General features: G+C 41.6%; 1 protein-coding gene across 3 annotated transcripts in view; it reads left to right on the forward strand.

Annotated features, from left to right (window-relative positions):
• The window catches only part of LOC129835335 (sushi, von Willebrand factor type A, EGF and pentraxin domain-containing protein 1-like), a gene marked incomplete at its 5' end in the record, with an annotated part of 115,313 nt that overhangs the window by 97,098 nt on the left and 2,185 nt on the right, over positions 1-16,030 (forward strand). The window contains 4 exon segments of one of the 3 annotated variants that reach the window (XM_055900930.1): positions 4,823-4,993; positions 5,467-5,562; positions 10,013-10,108; positions 15,442-15,535. In XM_055900930.1, the coding sequence (XP_055756905.1) occupies positions 4,823-4,993; positions 5,467-5,562; positions 10,013-10,108; positions 15,442-15,535 (457 nt within the window). 3 annotated transcript variants of the gene reach the window in all.

Consider the following 16,030-nt stretch of genomic DNA (forward strand, 5'->3'; position numbering starts at 1 on the left):
CATCAGAGAAAATGACTTTACCCCAGTCCTCAGCAGTCCAATCCCTGTACCTTTTGCAGAATATCAGTCTGTCCCTGATGTTTTTCCTGGAGAGAAGTGGCTTCTTTGCTGCCCTTCTTGACACCAGGCCATCTCCAAAAGTCTTCACCTTACTGTGTGTGCAGATGCACTCACACCTGCCTGCTGCCATTCCTGAGCAAGCTCTGTACTGGTGATGCCCCGATCTCGCAGCTGAATCAACTTTAGGAGGCGGTCCTGGCACTTGCTGGACTTTCTGAAGCCTTCTTCACAACAATTGAACCGCTCTCCTTGAAGTTCTTGATGATCCGATAAATGTTTGATTTAGGTGCAATCTTGCTGGCAGCAATATCCTTGCCTGTGAAGCCCTTTTAGTGCAAAGCAATGATGGAGGCACGTGTTTCCTTGCAGGTAACCATGGCTGACAGAGGAAGAACAATGATTCCAAGCACCACCCTCCTTTTGAAGCTTCCAGTCTGTTATTCGAACTCAATCAGCATGACAGAGTGATCTCCAGCCTTGTCCTCGTCAACACTCACACCTGTATTAACGAGAAAATCACAGACAGGATGTCAGCTGGCCCTTTTGTGGCAGGGCTGAAATGCAGTGGAAATGTTTTTGGGGGATTCAGTTCATTTGCATGGCAAAGAGGGACTTTGCAATTAATTGCAATTCATCTGATCACTCTTCATAACATTCTGGAGTATATGCAAATTGCCATCATACAAACTGAGGCAGCAGACTTTTCTGAAAACTTTTGGCCACGACTGTAGCGTATTCTCACACGAGCAGTTACACATACTGATACACGACTTGACCCATGAACATAATGTGTTCAACTCACACAAGCATTTTTTTAGCAGCTTTAGCTGCTTATGTAATATCTCGTGGACGGATCTACGTAAACATAACTGGTGCCATAGAATCTGTGGGGAAGGAATGGGATGTGTGGGATTACAAGCAGCAGTAGGTCCAGGGCTTAGGCTTTTCCATCACTGTTTTTTTGGACAAATCACAATTTTGCAGGCGTAAGCATCTTTCCAATTTTGGAAGGGGAGGGTCCATTCGTCCCATAACGTGCAAAGAGAGAAGGTGGAGCTCGCCATTCTAGCGTCTCTTCATCTCTTAACAAGTATGGACGAGGAACTTAACCGCGCAGCTGACCAATTACGTGACACTTTAGTGTAGAGTTAACCAAGATGACTGTTTAAATAAACTGAATGTACTGCTGTTGTTTCACCCACAACTCAGAGGTTAGAAATGTGGAAGCCAGCAGATGGTGAGCACATAGGCCACTTAAAACAAGATTAACATGGGGAAATCTCTGACGCTCAGGTTGTTTGCAAAGCAAAATCATTGCTGCATATTCTAAACCATTTCCTGTTGCGCTGTGTTTCCTTCCAAGCTTGTGTGTTTCTTGAATGAATGGTGGGAACATACAATTTGGAATTAGAATGGGAGTTCTATGGGGATGGATCTGTACATGTGCAAGTCTAGTTTAATATAGAAAATCCTCTTTAACTGAATGAGTCACCATTTCTAGTGTGGTGGAAATTATCCAACCATTATGTAGGTTGGTGGAAATCCCCATTGACTGAGGACGAGGGGTCTCCATTATGTAGATGTGTAAAGATGGTGAACTATATTCATCAATCTGACTCCATTATTATGTGAATGCTACAGACCCACAGTCGTATCCAGTGGCGATAGCAGCGGTTGCGATCCTTGCGTCACCACTCAGAATACTATGCACGTGTCAAGGTTTACTGGTAATATAATTATTAAGAGGTTAAGGGACAAAGAGCTAATATATTTCATTCAGTGTCCTAGCGTTAAATGATTGAGTTAACCTTAGCTCAGAGATGCAAAGTTAGAGATTGAGCATATATGCTATTCATTTTGTGAATAACATTTACCATTACACATTTCACCAAATAATAATTCAAGGAATATTAGTCAGAAATATGAAGACTACAGTTCCTATCCATTTAAAAGTAATCTGATTTACTACAGTTACGCAATAAGAATACAATGAACACATGGTACACAGCAGAAATCTTCACGATAAAAAGAATACAACATATCAGAAGTCTTAGCAAAAAATTCACAACTATGACATACACACGTACATCAGGAGATTGGTCTACCAATGACTCCAGGATCAACATTTAAAACCAGCTTTTATTTTTCCAGTAGCGGCAACTCCCAGTATGTCCTATCTTCTAATTAACATCACTTTGCATGCCCCAAAACATTAAAACAAAGGGCATAACACTTCACACACAATCTCCATTCTAACCACCACACCTCAACACTGTATGATAAAAGCACACCCCCGTGTCGCTCCTCTTTGAACTATTCGCCGTCTGACGAACAGAGTAACACTTTCTCTGTAACAATAAATCCATAGCACTTACAGTACAATAAAACATATAAATATTCATAGCTCTTTATGAACTCTTCAAACAATCCAAACATGACAATTTAATTCACACAGTAACATCCATTTAGTCCATTCAAGTTTCATCAGTCAGATACACCTTATCAGGGACTGTTTGACCTCTGTGGTAGCCCACAGATTGTCTGCCTTCCAAACAATATCATAAATGGTGATTGAGTCATCACGCTGTGCTCCCACGCTAGTCAGTCTCCTTCACTCATTCTTCCAAGGAACAAGGAGGCATCTGTGCAGTGGGTAACGTGATATGCTGGTCTTTCTGTGAATTTTTGGGATCATGATACTGTGTCAAGTCCACTGTTATTTTTCTAGAACTCTTTTTACTATACAGAAGTGAATCAACTTGTAACATAACAATATTATAATTGCAGAAACTAAACATGTACATTGATATAGGATCCACCCCTGCATGTTTTCTCCTTTGCTGTTTGCATGACCTGCTGACTGCCCATTGAGCATGGATCCTTACTATCGTCTTCTGTAGTTTTCCATCACTTCCTCTCCTCTGTCTCTGTCTCTCCTCTGTCTCTGTCTCTCCTCTGTCTCTGTCTCTCCTCTGTCTCTGTCTCTCCTCTGTCTCTGTCTCTCCTCTGTCTCTGTCTCTGTCTCTCCTCTGTCTCTGTCTCTCCTCTGTCTCTGTCTCTCCTATGTCTCTGTCTCTCCTATGTCTCTGTCTCTGTCTCTCCTCTGTCTCTGTCTCTGTCTCTCCTATGTCTCTGTCTCTCCTCTGTCTCTGTCTCTCCTCTGTCTCTCCTCTGTCTCTGTCTCTCCTCTGTCTCTCCTCTGTCTCTGTCTCTCCTCTGTCTCTGTCTCTCCTCTGTCTCTGTCTCTCCTATGTCTCTGTCTCTCCTATGTCTCTGTCTCTCCTGTGTCTCTGTCTCTCCTATGTCTCTGTTTCTCCTCTGTCTCTGTCTCTCCTCTGGCTCTGTCTCTCCTATGTCTCTGTCTCTCCTATGTCTCTGTCTCTCCTCTGTCTCTCCTCTGTCTCTCCTCTGTCTCTCCTATGTCTCTGTCTCTCCTCTGTCTCGGTCTCTCCTATGTCTCTGTCTCTGTCTCTCCTATGTCTCTGTCTCTCCTCTGTGTCTGTCTCTCCTATGTCTCTGTCTCTCCTATGTCTCTGTCTCTCCTCTGTCTCTCCTCTGTCTCTCCTATGTCTCTGTCTCTCCTCTGTCTCGGTCTCTCCTATGTCTCTGTCTCTGTCTCTCCTATGTCTCTGTCTCTCTTCTGTCTCTGTCTCTGTCTTTCCTCTGTCTCTGTCTCTCCTATGTCTCTGTCTCTCCTATGTCTCTGTCTCTCCTCTGTCTCTGTCTCTGTCTCTCCTCTGTCTCTGTCTCTCCTATGTCTCTGTCTCTCCTCTGTCTCTGTCTCTCCTATGTCTCTGTCTCTCCTATGTCTCTGTCTCTCCTATGTCTCTGTCTCTGTCTCTCCTCTGTCTCTATCTCTCCTCTGTCTCTGTCTCTGTCTCTCCTCTGTCTCTGTCTCTCCTATGTCTCTGTCTCTGTCTCTCATCTGTCTCTCCTCTGTCTCTCCTCTGTCTCTGTCTCTCCTATGTCTCTGTCTCTCCTATGTCTCTGTCTCTGTCTCTCCTATGTCTCTGTCTCTCCTATGTCTCTGTCTCTGTCTCTCCTATGTCTCTGTCTCTGTCTATCCTCTGTCTCTGTCTCCTCCATCTCCGTCTCTCCTCTGTCTCTGTGGGCAGCTTGTGTTACACTTGATGAATGGGTTCCATTAAGCAGATCTGTTGTGGCGGGCATGTTTGTGACTAATTCTGGGTTTACTGCTGCTATGGAAACCATTGGCAGGGTGTTTACACTGTGTTTTCATTCTCCCTAACTTGCTTGATTCTGTTGGTATACAGTACCTTTGTTGTTCCTTTGTGTGGTGTGTAGAGGTAGATATATTTGCATGTCTGTCTGGCTCTAGCTTGTCCAACACTGACGTATTCTCATTGGTTGGATTGGTTTTCTAGGCCTTACAAGGAACATTAATACACACTCTGTTGAGTCACACTCTTCGACATGTCGACACGTTTCTGCATGGCATTCACAATGTTTCTTTGAAGACTTGACACAGCTGCAATGCGTACTTTGTATGACAGACCATTCAATGTGTTATTTACTGATACTGATTTGATTTGAGGTGATATTATCCAAACATGACTTCTCTGGCAACACTTCCCATCATCCCTAGGGGGAAAGTTATTCTATTCATGTTTTTTTGTTGAAAAGCAGAGACAGACTCCTTACTCTCAAAACGTTTAGAGACACGTGTGATGACATGTACATAACGTGGGTCCCTAAATGAGTTGGAAGTAACCAGAGGGGCTGTCCGTCCGTTTTGGCACAGGGGTGTCCTGCGGCCCTCCTCTCCACGTGGCCAACGGGGTGGTGCGGGGGGCGGTGTTCCAGTTCGGGGACGTGGCCGTGTACTCGTGTTTCGGAGGGTATGCCGTGGAGGGCCACGGCAGGAGTATGTGTCTGGAAAACAGGACCTGGACCCCCCCTCCCGCCTGCAGAGGTAGAGAGACTGCACCCCTACTGCGACCTAAAAGGAGGGCATCCTGTCTACTCCTGACACCTTGCGTGCCCTTCCCCTCCGCTTCACCAGTCCCTTGTGCTGTACACACTCCGTACTCTGCCCGTACACATTTCCCACTTTACTTGTACATACTATAAAGATCATAGGGTTGCCTAGGGATGCCTGTCTCTATGGCAGCGTCTGTTGGGTGGCTATGTGGTTTGAACCATCTCTATAAAGAAATGCAGTTTTTAGGATGCTGTCTTTATCCCAGTGCATGAAGTTGCATGGTCAAGGCCAATCACGGCATGACTACCAGTATCATTATCTCTTTTCTATTAAACAGTACTAGCTATCTTAACTGACTGCTTTCACTCCTATGGAGCCTCTCTACACGTCAGATGGGGACTGTTTGGAGGACGTCTCAGTACTTTGGCTTCAATCAGGTGTGTGTGTCTTCCTGTCCTCTCCAGCGGTGTGTTGGCTGCAGTGCCTGAACGGAGGGGTGTGTCACAGACCCAACACCTGTTCCTGTCCTGATGGGTGGATGGGCAGACTGTGTGAGGAACGTAAGTATCAATTACTCAATCAAATCAATTACTCAAACCAATCACATTTATTTTGGATGGATGGGCAGACTTGAGGAGTGTGTATGTGTGTGAGAGAGATTTTTATTGTTTATTTCACTTTTGTATATTATCTACTTCACTTGCTTTGGCAATGTTAACATATGTTTCCCATGCCAATAAAGCCCCTTCAATTGAAGTGAGATGTCAGTCCCTCCTCTCATCACAAATAAAGAGTCAGTCAGAGAAAGTGGATCCACACTGCAGCCAGGAACAGACTCACACTGTTTCACTGACTCGGGGGAATTTACTCAGCTAGCTTTACACAGTCAGAGTAGAATAGTGTGTACTCACATTAGATAGTCTAAAATCACAGAGACACATAAGGAAAATATTTCCCCATCTGTCTGAAAATGTTCACTGCCTTTTTGTGTACACCGTCTTCAGGGTTGTGTAGATTACTTACGAAATGTAATCTGTTACTAGTTACCTGTCCAAAATTGTAATCGGTAAAGTAACTTTTGGATTACCCAAACTCAGTAATGTAATCTGATTACATTCAGTTATTTTAGATTAAGGCATTAGAAGAAGACAAAAATGTATGTTACCATTTGAATGACATCTATTGCAGGATAAATCAATGTTCAAGTTTACATAGCTGGCCATATATGGATGTTAAATGTTACTTTATGGGTTGGTTATGTAGGCTTCTTCTAACCCATCACTTTCTACTACATTTAATAATACGATAAAAGTATATCCTTACATTAAAAACCAAAGTCTTTCAGAATTCCAGTCATTCCAATAAATGTTATACCACTTGATCTTCAATAATAGGACTTGGAATTATGGAAGTACAGATTAGCCAAATTGTTTTACATGAGCATAATCCCAGAACTAAGGACTTATTAGCCAGCCCCACTCTGTTTATGATTTTGTTGTCATGGAGCACTGATTGGGCTCATTGATTCCAGTTGAAAAATGTATTCTGCGCTCACGGAATGGCATGCTTTCAGCACTACTGAAAAATGTATGTCCTATACTGCATTTGCTATAGGCCTATTGTTTACCTTTTTGTTGGTGACACTTTGATATCTTGATAATATGCAGCTGTTTAAAGGGCAAATCCACAGATGAAACGATAACAAAATGTACACCCCGCCTCTGTTTTGGTAAAAAGCTGAGGGATGGGCTTGGAGAAATGAAACCACTCTAATATTAATAGACAGAGCTATGGATGCAAGGCCTGACCATCCATGATATCAAAATGATGGTTTTAACCATGTTATGAGGCTTTAACCATGTTTTAACCATGTTATGAGGCTATACATTTACAATGTTTACAAAAACATTGGAGAAAAACAAGGTTATATTTTGGGTTCTCATGAAGTGTGACAGTTGAACTAAGCTCAAGAGGCATTTATAAGTTAAATTCTTCAAGTTTCAACATATATATATATCATTTATAAGTTCAAAAATGGATGTAGCAACTACAGATTGCCCCTTTAAGTCTATCAAAAGTGTACGAGTTTGAGCATGTGTCCATTAGGCCTATGGATTTTATTTTATCAGCATGAATTAGATTGAGCAATAAAAGCCCCACTTTTATTCCATAGGCTTGGCTCTGCACTATGCAGCTGTTGCAAGAGCGCATTTTCACTGGCTGTCCACTGGTTTCAAAAACAATGATTGATCGGCACCTTATACTTCTTGAATTCAACCATTATTGGGTTCAAATACACATTTAGATTTGTGAACAGCCATCCACAACAACCACAATAAGTAAGGCGCAAATAGCTAAATGAGAGAGCAGCAGAGTGATTCACATCAATGCTCTATGTAGATATCAATAATAAGATATCCGTATCGCCGTAGACTACAACACTGCTGTCATCCTTACCTCCAAGGGTTTATCTTTGGATGCCGACAGCAGTCGCACCATTGGAAGACATAGTTTGGACTGTAGCCTACAAAAGCCTATTCCTGCTCTTTTCCCTGCGAACACATTTGGTGTGTCATCATAGTGGTCTCTGACTTGTGGTCAGACTCTCTCAGGTGGAACAAACTTAAAATTGCTTCTTTTTTCAATGTTGATTTGAATGTCATTGAGAAAACAGAGAAGTGTCAAAGATGTTTTTGATTACAATATTTTTGCTGGTAACGTAACGGATTTCAGTTACCTTTTTTTGTAATCCCTTACATGTAACAGATTACATGTAGTCTGTTACTCCCCCAACCCTGTCTGTCTTCCCCAGTGAGAGAGGTTGAGTCTGAAACCCTATTCACACAGTAGAGAGAGGTTGAGACTGAAACCCTATTCACACAGTAGCAAGAGGTTGAGTCTGAAACCATATTCACACAGTAGAGAGAGGTTGAGACTGAAACCCTATTCACAAAGTAGGAAGTGGTTGAGTCTGAAACCCTATTCACACAGTAGAGAGAAGTTGAGGAGTCTGAAACCCTATTCACACAGTAGAGAGAGGTTGAGGAGCCTGAAACCCTATTCACACAGTAGAGAGAGGTTGAGTCTGAAACCCTATTCACACAGTAGAGAGAGGTTGAGTCTGAAACCCTATTCACACAGTAGAGAGAGGTTGAGTCTGAAACCCTATTCACACAGTAGAGAGAGGATGAGCCTGAAACCCTATTCACACAGTAGAGAGAGGTTGAGCCTGAAACCCTATTCACACAGTAGAGAGAGGATGCGCCTGCAACCCTATTCACACAGTAGAGAGAGGATGCGCCTGCAACCCTATTCACACAGTAGAGAGAGGATGAGCCTGAAACCCTATTCACACAGTAGAGAGAGGTTGAGCCTGAAACCCTATTCACACAGTAGAGAGAGGTTGAGTCTGAAACCCTATTCACACAGTAGGAAGAGGTTGAGTCTGAAACCCTATTCACACAGTAGAGAGAGGTTGAGTCTGAAACCCTATTCACACATTAGGAAGAGGTTGAGTCTGAAACCCTATTCACACAGTAGGAAGAGGTTGAGTCTGAAACCCTATTCACACATTAGGAAGAGGTTGAGCCTGAAACCCTATTCACACAGTAGAGAGAGGTTGAGTCTGAAACCCTATTCACACAGTAGAGAGAGATTGAGTCTGAAACCCTATCCACACAGTAGGAAGTGGTTGAGTCTGAAACCCTATTCACACAGTAGAGAGAGATTGAGTCTGAAACCCTATTCACACAGTAGGAAGTGGTTGAGTCTGAAACCCTATTCACACATTAGAGAGAGGATGAGCCTGAAACCCTATTCACACAGTAGAGAGAGGATGAGCCTGAAACCCTATTCACACATTAGAGAGGTTGAGTCTGAAACCCTATTCACACAGTATTGCACTATATATACAGTGCATTCGGAAAGTATTACAGCGATATTCTAAAAGGGATTTAAATAAACATTCTCATCAATCTACAAATAATATCCCATAATGCCAAAGAAAAAACATTTTTTTTTAAATTTTTTTGCAAATGTATACATTTTTTGAATTAAAAAAACTTCAACATCACATGTACATAAGTATTCAGACCCTTTACTCAGTACTTTGTTGAAGCATATTTGGCAGCAATTACAGCCTCGAGTCTTCTTGGGTATGACGCCACAAGCTTGGCACACCTGTATTTGAAGAGTTTTTCCCATTCTTCTATGCAGATTCTCTCAAGCTCTGCCAGGTTGGATGGGGAGTGTCGCTGCACAGCTATTTGAGCGCTCTGGAGCAGGTTTTCATCTCTCTGTACTTTGCTCTGTTCATCTTTCCCTCGATCCTATCTAGTCTCCCAGTCCCTGCCACTGAATAACATCCCCACAGCATGATGCTGCCTCTGTTTCATCAGACCAGAGAATCTTGTTTCTTGTGGTCTGACAGTCCTTTGGCAAACTCCAAGCGGGATGTCATGTGCATTTTACTGAGGAGTGGCTTCCATCTGGCCACTCTACCATAACGGCCTGATTGGTGGAGTGCTGCAGAGATGGTTGTCCTTCTGGAAGGTTCTCCCATCTCCACATAGGAACTCTGGAGCTCTATCACAGTGGCAATCAGGTTCTTGGTCACCTCCACATTTGCAAAAATGTACACCACACCTGTTTTCGCCATGTCATAATGGTGTATTGTGTGTAGATTGATGAGGAAAATGTTTTATTGAATCCATTTTAGAATGAGGCTGTAAAGTAACAAAATGTGGGAAAAGGGAAGAGGTCTGAATTCTTTCAGAATGCACTGTACACAGCAGAGTAGTACACAATATAGAGAATTAGGGTGCCATGTTGGGCGTGGCCAGAGAGAAAGCTGCTTTTTGACCACCGCTTCCTACCCACAACACACACAGCTTGCCTGTGTTGAATGACCCCAGAGGTTTAGTCAGTGCGGTGAAACACAATTGTTGATGACTCATCATGTGGTGATGGCTTCCAGTTTATGTTTGTGTCTCTCCTCCAATCAAATCCCAGCTATCTGCATCCTGCCGTGTCTGAACGGCGGGCGGTGCGCGGCACCCTACCAGTGCGAGTGTCCCACGGGCTGGACGGGGACGCGCTGTCACAGTGGTAAGTATGTGAGAGTGTGTCACAGCGGTGGGTGTGTATGTGTTGTCTTAATTTGTCGGTGAGGAGTGCGTGTGTGCGTTTGTGTTTGTTTCACAGTGGTGAGTGTGTGTGTGTGGTTCAGTGAGTGTGAGGGGGGGGCTCATTGATGTGAGACAGGTGTGTCCCTAATTTATTACCTCTTGAGAGTGTGTCCACTTTGTGACTACAATATAAGCATACAGTAGGGGCCTTAGCGTGTGTGGAATATTTAATAGGACTTTTGTAAGGAAACTATTATCTTGTGGCCTCTAGGGAGATGGGAGATAGGGACGTCACCAGGTTGTCACTGATAAAAGCAGTGAAGCGAAAATCATTAAACGAAGCTTTTGAAATAGGATGTTGAAAAAGAAGCTGCAGATATTTTAGGAAGTTATCTTACTTTGAGCTGTCTCAAAACTACTTAATTTACCAGATAACTTTGAGTTTTCTTAAACACTTTTTCATAAAAGAAGTAATAGGAGTTTTTTCCCCCACACCTCATAGTTAGAATGAAGACCTTGTAGGTGCTTAGCATAAATGCAGTATTGTGTTCTAGGCTGGTAATGATTTGTCAGACTCCAGAGCATCGAAGCTGTAAAACCAAGACATTGCAACCCGTTACTCCCACTGACCTTTGTCATTAGCACCTGATAAATTCACGGCAACAATGTTATTGAGAGCAGTAGCAACATATTTGCACGTCTCCATGCTAACTTTATATTTCAGAGAAAAACTGCAGTAGAAAGGATTATCTACGCATAACGAGCAGCTCATTTTATGGACCCGAGATGCTACACCGCAGAACAATCTGTCCAGCCCACTCATTATCTCAGCCCATCATGGCTACTGGGAAGGTTCTTGTTTTTCTCTTTGGCTAAACCAACTAGGCTCATAATTTAACAACTTTATTCGTATTTACAGATGGCATAAACGTTTGTTATTAAGTCACATGAAAGTTCATATGTTCGAGAAGGCATTTCTGCCAAAAAACGCATTTTGATTAAAAAAAATGACGTTCAAATGGCTCTCCTGTGAAGTCGTGACTTGTGACGTCTGCCTAGTTTCCTGAATCGAGTCACATATGGACAGGAGTGAAGGGGGAATTTTAAGTGACATCAGGGAGAGAATGAATGATCCGAGGTACTTATCCATCCATTCTGTGTCAGCGTGCGTCATACTGTAGGCTACTGTTGCCGTAGTAATGCACGTCTGTGACAACCGAGCGCCTGTAGTGACAGGCATTGCTCTTAAACAGAGTCCAAAGCAACCACTACTATCATCGTAGAAGCATGGACTGAGACATGATCCTTTCCTATAGACAGACAACCTCTTGGATTGTTAGGCATACTGTTCAATTCAATTCCATACAACTTTATTAATCCCCGGAGGGCAGTTAGAAGGGCCTCGTCAGTGAGTGGCGACAACATAATGTCTACTGTACAGTATGCCAGTGTGCTTTGGTTCTCTCAGACATGATGACATCATTTGTTGACGCAGTAAATACTGAAACAAAGCCACTAATACCTTTCTTCTCCTTTTCTGTTCAATCATGTCCTCTTTATGTTTGAAATAAATGTTTGTATGCATTTCAGGAGAAGCTGGATGTGGAAAACACCGTTTTGATAGTGTTTCCCTAGGAAAAGGGTGTGACCAAGTTATTCTGCCCAGAGGGAAGACCGCATTGCCAGTTCGCCTGAGTAACCAAGGGTTCTACCAGGAAACATCTGTTATTATGAGGAAGTCGTGTAGATGAGATTCTGACCCTTACTGAAAGTGTGGGTGTGTGTCCACACCTTCTCCCTGTTACTCATTTAGTCAAAGGCAGGGGCGCAACTTTCACATTCTGAAATTGCATTTTTCTCCCCCCCCAGTTTAATAATTGGAAAGTGATACAAAACGATGCAACAGTGTGCTTTTGGACCATGCAGACGCCTCCGAGCGGTCGGGTAGGCTGTCTGGAGTAAAAATATAATTCTAAAACCGAAGTTGCTCTCCTGGTCAAAGGCAATAACTGCCTCAGCCTTAGGATAGTTCTTGGTCAGGTGCAAAGCCGATAGACCTGAGTGTGTGTGTGTGTGTGTATATGTGTATATATATGTTGAATGGTTTATGGTTGTATTGACAGTATGTGTATATGTATATACAGTATATATGTTGAATGGTTTACGGCTGTATTGCCTGTGTGTGTGTGTGGTGTGTGTGTGTATATATGTATATATATGTTGAATAGTTTACGGTTGTATTGACTGTGTGTGTGTGTATATATGTATATATATGTTGAATGGTTTACGGTTGTATTGACTGTGTGTGTGTGTATATATGTATATATATGTTGAAGAGTTTACGGTTGTATTGACTGTGTGTGTGTGTGTATATATGTATATATATGTTGAAGAGTTTACGGTTGTATTGACTGTGTGTGTGTGTGGTGTGTGTGTGTATATGTACAGTACTGTATATATATGTTGAATGGTTTACGGTAGTATTGACTGTGTGTGTGTGTATATATGTATATATATGTTGAATGGTTTACGGCTGTATTGCCTGTGTGTGTGTGTGGTGTGTGTGTGTACATGTACAGTACTGTATGTATATGTTGAATGGTTTACGGTAGTATTGACTGTGTGTGTGTGTGTATATATATATATATATGTTGAATGGTTTACGGTAGTATTGACTGTGTGTGTGTGTGTATATATATATATATATGTTGAAGAGTTTACGGTTGTATTGACTGTGTGTGTGTATATGTTGTCGTGTCTTTGGCTATGCCGGATTAAGTGATTTGACATAATATTCTATAAAATCCTTTCTCTGTAATTAACATTACCTGATTGAGCTAATCATGTAAATGTAATTAACTAGAAAGTCGGAGCACCACGAAATAATATTTATAGAGCTGTTATCTTCTGAATAAACTCTTAAAGACCTAGTAATATTTTACATCAATAGCAGTCAATATTAATCGTCACCTTATTTCAGTCTCATCTGAAAGTTGTAAATTCTTGGTTATCTTCACGAACCCGGCTAACAAGTTGAATCAGCAATACAAAATTGTATTTAATTATTTATTTACTAAATACCTAACTAATCACACAGAATTACATGTACACAGAATGAACCATACATTGATTACAAATTACGTCATAAAGGAAAACGTCCCTAGCGGACGGAGCAGATATGACAGCTGGTTACACAAAGGAAAAGGGGTTGGGTTTGAGTGAAAGAGCGGGAAGACTGAGGAACAAAGGCAGAAGCTGTGCTATCGTAAATACAGTATCCTATGCATTCTAAATTACCGCCCATTTGGAAAAGGAAAATGCAATAAATATTTACTCTGAGCTGCGCTTCAATAGGTTGGTGGTAGATGGAAGGCCGTGTTGCCCAACAGAGTCCTTTGAAGAGTGTCTCTGGTGGTGAACGGGATACGTTGTAGTGTCGTCGTTGGGTGGTAGACGAGATACTCTGTCTGTCCTCTCCTAGCCCATGTTTACACGCTAACTGCTAACTCAACGACTAGGAGATATCACTTCTGTAGTGAACAAGAGTTCAAAGTTCATACCATTTGCAACCAAACTCACACTGAGGTTGGCTTAGTTCTGTAGTTGACATGTTAGTCCTTTTCAACGTATGGACCGTCGTCCTATCGTCCTCGGAACAGAAGGTTACATTTTCGTCAAGGGCTTATATAGTGAAGGGAGAGATGGGTGTGTTTCATAGTTTATAACCCATGTCTCTTCACAGGAGCGGGCCACTGATTGAGCAGAGCCCTAACCTTATGAAAACCCAAATCTCTCATTTGGAAGCTAAAATTACATTTGATCTTTTCACAAATAATTTTATATTTAAACATTTGAATTGTACAACAATTCCATGTGAATCTGATAACTATAATGTGTAGACTTTCCCAGATACAGTTTAGGTTGTCCTGTCATCAGTCATAATGTCTCAGATGACAACCGAACTGACATCATATTCATTAAGTACCAACGCATATTTTCAACTGGTTCTATTACCGAAATATGGTTCCTTTCCCCCACTTGTTTGATGTTCCCAGACTCTCTATGTTTAACAAAGGCTATTAAAGTGTCCTTCCGTAGAGTCAGAGAGAGAGGAAAGGGAGTAAGGTATTTATGGGGGGGTCATAAACCTTACCCACAGGCCAACGTCATGACAATGTGTATATATATGTTGAATAGTTTACGGTAGTATTGACTGTGTGTGTGTGTATATATGTATATATATGTTGAAGAGTTTACGGTTGTATTGACTGTGTGTGTATATATGTATATATATGTTGAAGAGTTTACGGTTGTATTGACTGTGTGTGTGTATATATGTATATATATGTTGAATAGTTTACGGTTGTATTGACTGTGTGTGTGTGTATATATGTATATATATGTTGAATAGTTTACGGTTGTATTGACTGTGTGTGTGAGTATATATGTATATATATGTTGAAGAGTTTACGGTTGTATTGACTGTGTGTGTATATATGTGTCACGCCCTGGCCTTAGTATTCTTTGTTTTCTTTATTATTTTAGTTAGGTCAGGGTGTGACATGGGGAATGTTTGTGTTTTTGTTGGTTTTGGGTGATTCTATGGTAAAGGGGGTGTTGGGTGTAGTATATGGGTTTGTGTTGAGTACATGTGTCTAGCGTTGTCTATGTATGTTTAGTTGTCTAGGAGAGTCTATGGTTGCCTGAATGAGTTCCCAATTAGAGACAGCTGATTTCTGTTGTCTCTGATTGGGAGCCATATTTAGGGTAGCCATAGGCTTTCATTTGATGTGAGTAGTTGTCTATGTGATACGTTTGTAGCCTGTGTGTGCACATCGTTATTTAGCTTCACGATCGTTTTCTTGTTTTGTTTAGTGTGTAAGTGTTTTGTTTCGTTTTTCCTTCATATTCATTAAAAGGAGTATGGCTTACTTTCCTACTGCTGCGTTTTGGTCCGTCAATCCTCCACACGATCGTGACAATATGTATATATATGTTGAATGGTTTACGGTTGTATTGACTGTGTGTGTGTGTATATATGTATATATATGTTGAAGAGTTTATGGTTGTATTGACTGTGTGTGTGTATATATGTATATATATGTTGAAGAGTTTATGGTTGTATTGACTGTGTGTGTATATATGTATATATGTATATATATGTTGAATAGTTTACGGTTGTATTGACTGTGTGTGTGTATATATGTATATATATGTTGAAGAGTTTACGGTTGTATTGACTGTGTGTGTGTGTATATATGTATATATATGATGAATGGTTTACGGTTGTATTGACTGTGTGTGTTTTCACAGCGGTGTGCTCGTCGTCCTGTCTGAACGGTGGGAGGTGCATCAGGCCTAACAGGTGTCATTGCAGTCCTGGGTGGAGCGGGCACGACTGCTCTAGGTGACAAACCCCCCCCATGCCTGGCACAATCAATCAATAGAATAGTCCCAAAACTGCAAACCCGCCCATGGCACTATTGGCAGGCTAGAGCAGACACTCAAAGTATTTGTAAGGTTTCATGTAGTATTTGAACCCAGGTCTGTGTCTCAGCTCAGCTCTCCCTCTCTGTCTGTTGGAGTTGGGCCAAGGTATGGCTGGACAGAGAGGTTCAGTACTAACTGGGCACATACAGTGCATTCTGAAAGTATTCAGACCTCTTCCATTTTTTCACATTTTGTTACTTTACAGCCTTATTCTAAAATGGATTAAATAAAATAAAAATCCTCATTAATAACCTATAATGACAATAACCTATAATGGCGAAGCGGAAACAGGTTTGAAGATTTTTTAGCAAATTTCATACAAATAAAAAACAGAAAAACCTTATTTACACAAGTATTCAGACCCTTTGCTATGAGACTCGAAACTGAGCTCAGGTGCATCCTGTTTGCATTG

Source organism: Salvelinus fontinalis, chromosome 36 (assembly GCF_029448725.1).
Source record: "Salvelinus fontinalis isolate EN_2023a chromosome 36, ASM2944872v1, whole genome shotgun sequence".
NCBI classification, from domain to species: Eukaryota; Metazoa; Chordata; class Actinopteri; order Salmoniformes; family Salmonidae; genus Salvelinus; species Salvelinus fontinalis.